Source organism: Monodon monoceros, unplaced genomic scaffold (genome assembly GCF_005190385.1).
Source record: "Monodon monoceros isolate NGI ecotype Baffin Bay Population unplaced genomic scaffold, NGI_Narwhal_1 Super_Scaffold_12, whole genome shotgun sequence".
NCBI classification, from domain to species: domain Eukaryota; kingdom Metazoa; phylum Chordata; class Mammalia; order Artiodactyla; family Monodontidae; genus Monodon; species Monodon monoceros.
Genome location: NW_021703768.1, coordinates 161410411 through 161412698, shown reverse-complemented (window position 1 = coordinate 161412698; position 2288 = coordinate 161410411). Strand labels below are relative to the sequence as shown.

General features: G+C 55.2%; 1 protein-coding gene across 1 annotated transcript; it reads right to left on the bottom strand.

Moving 5' to 3' along the window:
- On the bottom strand, nucleotides 1-1308 carry RETN (resistin). The gene is made up of 4 exons (XM_029218898.1): nucleotides 1172-1308; nucleotides 884-1011; nucleotides 449-526; nucleotides 1-150 (listed from the first exon to the last, which is right to left on the bottom strand). Exons 1-4 carry the CDS (start codon nucleotides 1306-1308, stop codon nucleotides 17-19), a joined length of 477 nt encoding a protein of 158 aa, XP_029074731.1. The 3' UTR covers nucleotides 1-16.
- Nucleotides 1309-2288: the final 980 nt, after the last annotated feature.

Sequence of the window (2288 nt, the reverse complement as noted above, 5' to 3'; positions counted from 1 at the left end):
CAAGCGCAACCTTAGGCTATTCGGCCCGCAGGCGACAGCAGCGAGCTCCGGTCCAGTCCATGCCGGCGCACTGACAGTGGCACGTGGTCTCGGCGCGCACGTCCCACGAGCCACAGGCAGAGCCACAGGTGCAGCTGGTGACGGCGAAACCTGCGAGGCGGAGCGAGGAGGAGAGAGCTTGGACTCTGAGCCAGAGGCTGCGGGCCTGGGGTTCCAGGGGGCTGACAGTGTGGGCGGCGGGGAGGCCGGGGGCCTGGACACCAGTGTCCTGAGGAAATGGGGTCCGGGAGTTGGGGGAAGGGACAAGGATGGGAGTGCAGACCAGGACATTACAGAAGTAGAGGCTGAGACTCTGTGGTCCTAGAGAAATAGAGGCTGGACCTAGGGGAGGGGGTTATGGGGTACTGAGAACAGAACTGAGAGCCTGGACCACGGGTTCTGTACTCACCTGCGGGGCAAGTGACCAGGTGCCCCCTGGAGGTGACACTCCGGCAGTCCAGGCCAATGTTCCTTATTGCCTCAGGAACTATGGAAGGAGTGACCGAGGTAACTGTGAAACCGAGCTGCCCCTCCCCCAATCTCATGCTGCCCAGGCCCTGGTGGTTTGGAGATGGGTGGCGGGCTCAAGAAAACCGCCCCTGGGGAAGGCCCAGGGGGTCGGGAGCTCATCACCTCTCAAGATTCTGCTTTGAGGTGGGTGTTTTGGTGGGAGGAGGGTTTGGAGCTGTTGCTAAAGGTGGAGCTGGGGGGAAATGGGGTTGGGTTGGATTTGGGGTTGAGATTTGGTTGGGGTTGGAGTTGGGGTTGGCTTGATGTTCGCTCCATGTCAGGAATCAGAGGGGCCCCTGAAGCCCCTGCCGAGGTTGGATGCGAGGGTGCTCACTTAGGGAGCTGGTGAGTTCCTGGATCTTCTCACTGATGGCTTTATCCATGGGACACATCAACTTGCCACACACCAGCAGCCCCAGGACTGGGAGGAGGAGGAGGGAGAGAGCCTTCATCCTGTAGGTGCTGCAAGAGGGAACCGAGAGACCCCAGCTGCATCAGCCCCTCTCCAACCTGGGAAGGGTCAGGCCCACAGAATGTGTGGGATCGGGAACCCTGGGTCCCCACGGGGGACGGGGCTGGAGGCCCAGCTTTGCCCCTAAAGGCGGGAGCAACTGTCACTTACCCTCTCCGTCGACTCAACAGGCCCAATTTTGGACACGAGTGACGTGCCTCTGCCTCAGCTGTCTCTTTAAGGCCTCTGAGTGTGGGGCTTCCTGTCTTGGCTAAGACCCCTGGCATCCTGGGCCTCCCTTCCCACATCCGGGGCTAAGAGGAAGCCCCCAGGGTAGAGTCCAGGGACCTAGTGATGCCACAGCCTCTCCTTCAAGAGCCTTCCCTTCCCACATCCAGGCTGGGACTGGTCCAGAGGGTAGAACCTGGGGGATAACTCCAGGAACCATAGTCAACAGGGCAGGGAGAGATATAGGAGCTCGCACGGAGGGGAGGGGGCACACAAACGTGACCAAAATAATGTCCTTGTTTGAGAACTGCATGCCATGTTCATTCCCAAAAAGCTATCACCATAGAAGAGATAGATAAAATCATGGTTTATTCCTTCGATAGAATAATCGACAATTGAAGTGTGCAAACTACGGCCCATGGGCCAGATCTAGCCCACCATCTTTGTTTTTTTCTTGTTTTTTTTTTTTTTGGCCACACTGAGCATCATGCGGGATCTTAGTTCCCCAACCAGGGATCGAACACCCATCCCCCTGCAATGGAAGCACAGAGTCTTAACCACTGGACCACCAGGGAAGTCCCGCCTACCACCTATTTTTGTATGACTCATGAGCTAAGAATGGTTTTCACATTGTTTGGGTTTGTTTTGTTTCCAATATGGATGGATTTTTTTTTAATTGTGATAAAACACCCGTAACATAAAATGTACCATTTTAACCATTTTCAAGTGTAAATTCAGCAGCATTAAGGCAGTGTGACCACCACCACCGAGGCAGACACTGGAATGCTATGGCCACAAGCCGAGGAATGCCAGAAGCCACCAGAAGCTGGAAGAAGCAAAGAACCAACTTTCCCCTAGTCTTTAGAGGGAGTATGGCTTGATTTCAGCCATACAGTGTTTCCATACCGCATTTCGTGTATCATCTGTTGATGGACAGTTGGGTTGTTCCCACCTTTTGGCTATTGTGAAGGATGCTGCTATGAACCTAGGGGCAGGACAGGATACAGACACAGACGTAGAGATGGACTTGAGGACACGGAGAGGAGGAAGAGTAAGCTGG

Bases quoted from the DNA above. Each gene is read 5' to 3' on its own strand.
- RETN (XM_029218898.1), bottom strand. From the start codon at position 1,308: ATGTGGGAAGGGAGGCCCAGGATGCCAGGGGTCTTAGCCAAGACAGGA. The intron at 527-883 runs GTGAGCACCCTC...CTCCTTCCATAG, and splicing joins GGAACTCACCAGCTCCCTAA to TTCCTGAGGCAATAAGGAAC. The intron at 151-448 runs GTGAGTACAGAA...TCCGCCTCGCAG, and splicing joins CCTGGTCACTTGCCCCGCAG to GTTTCGCCGTCACCAGCTGC.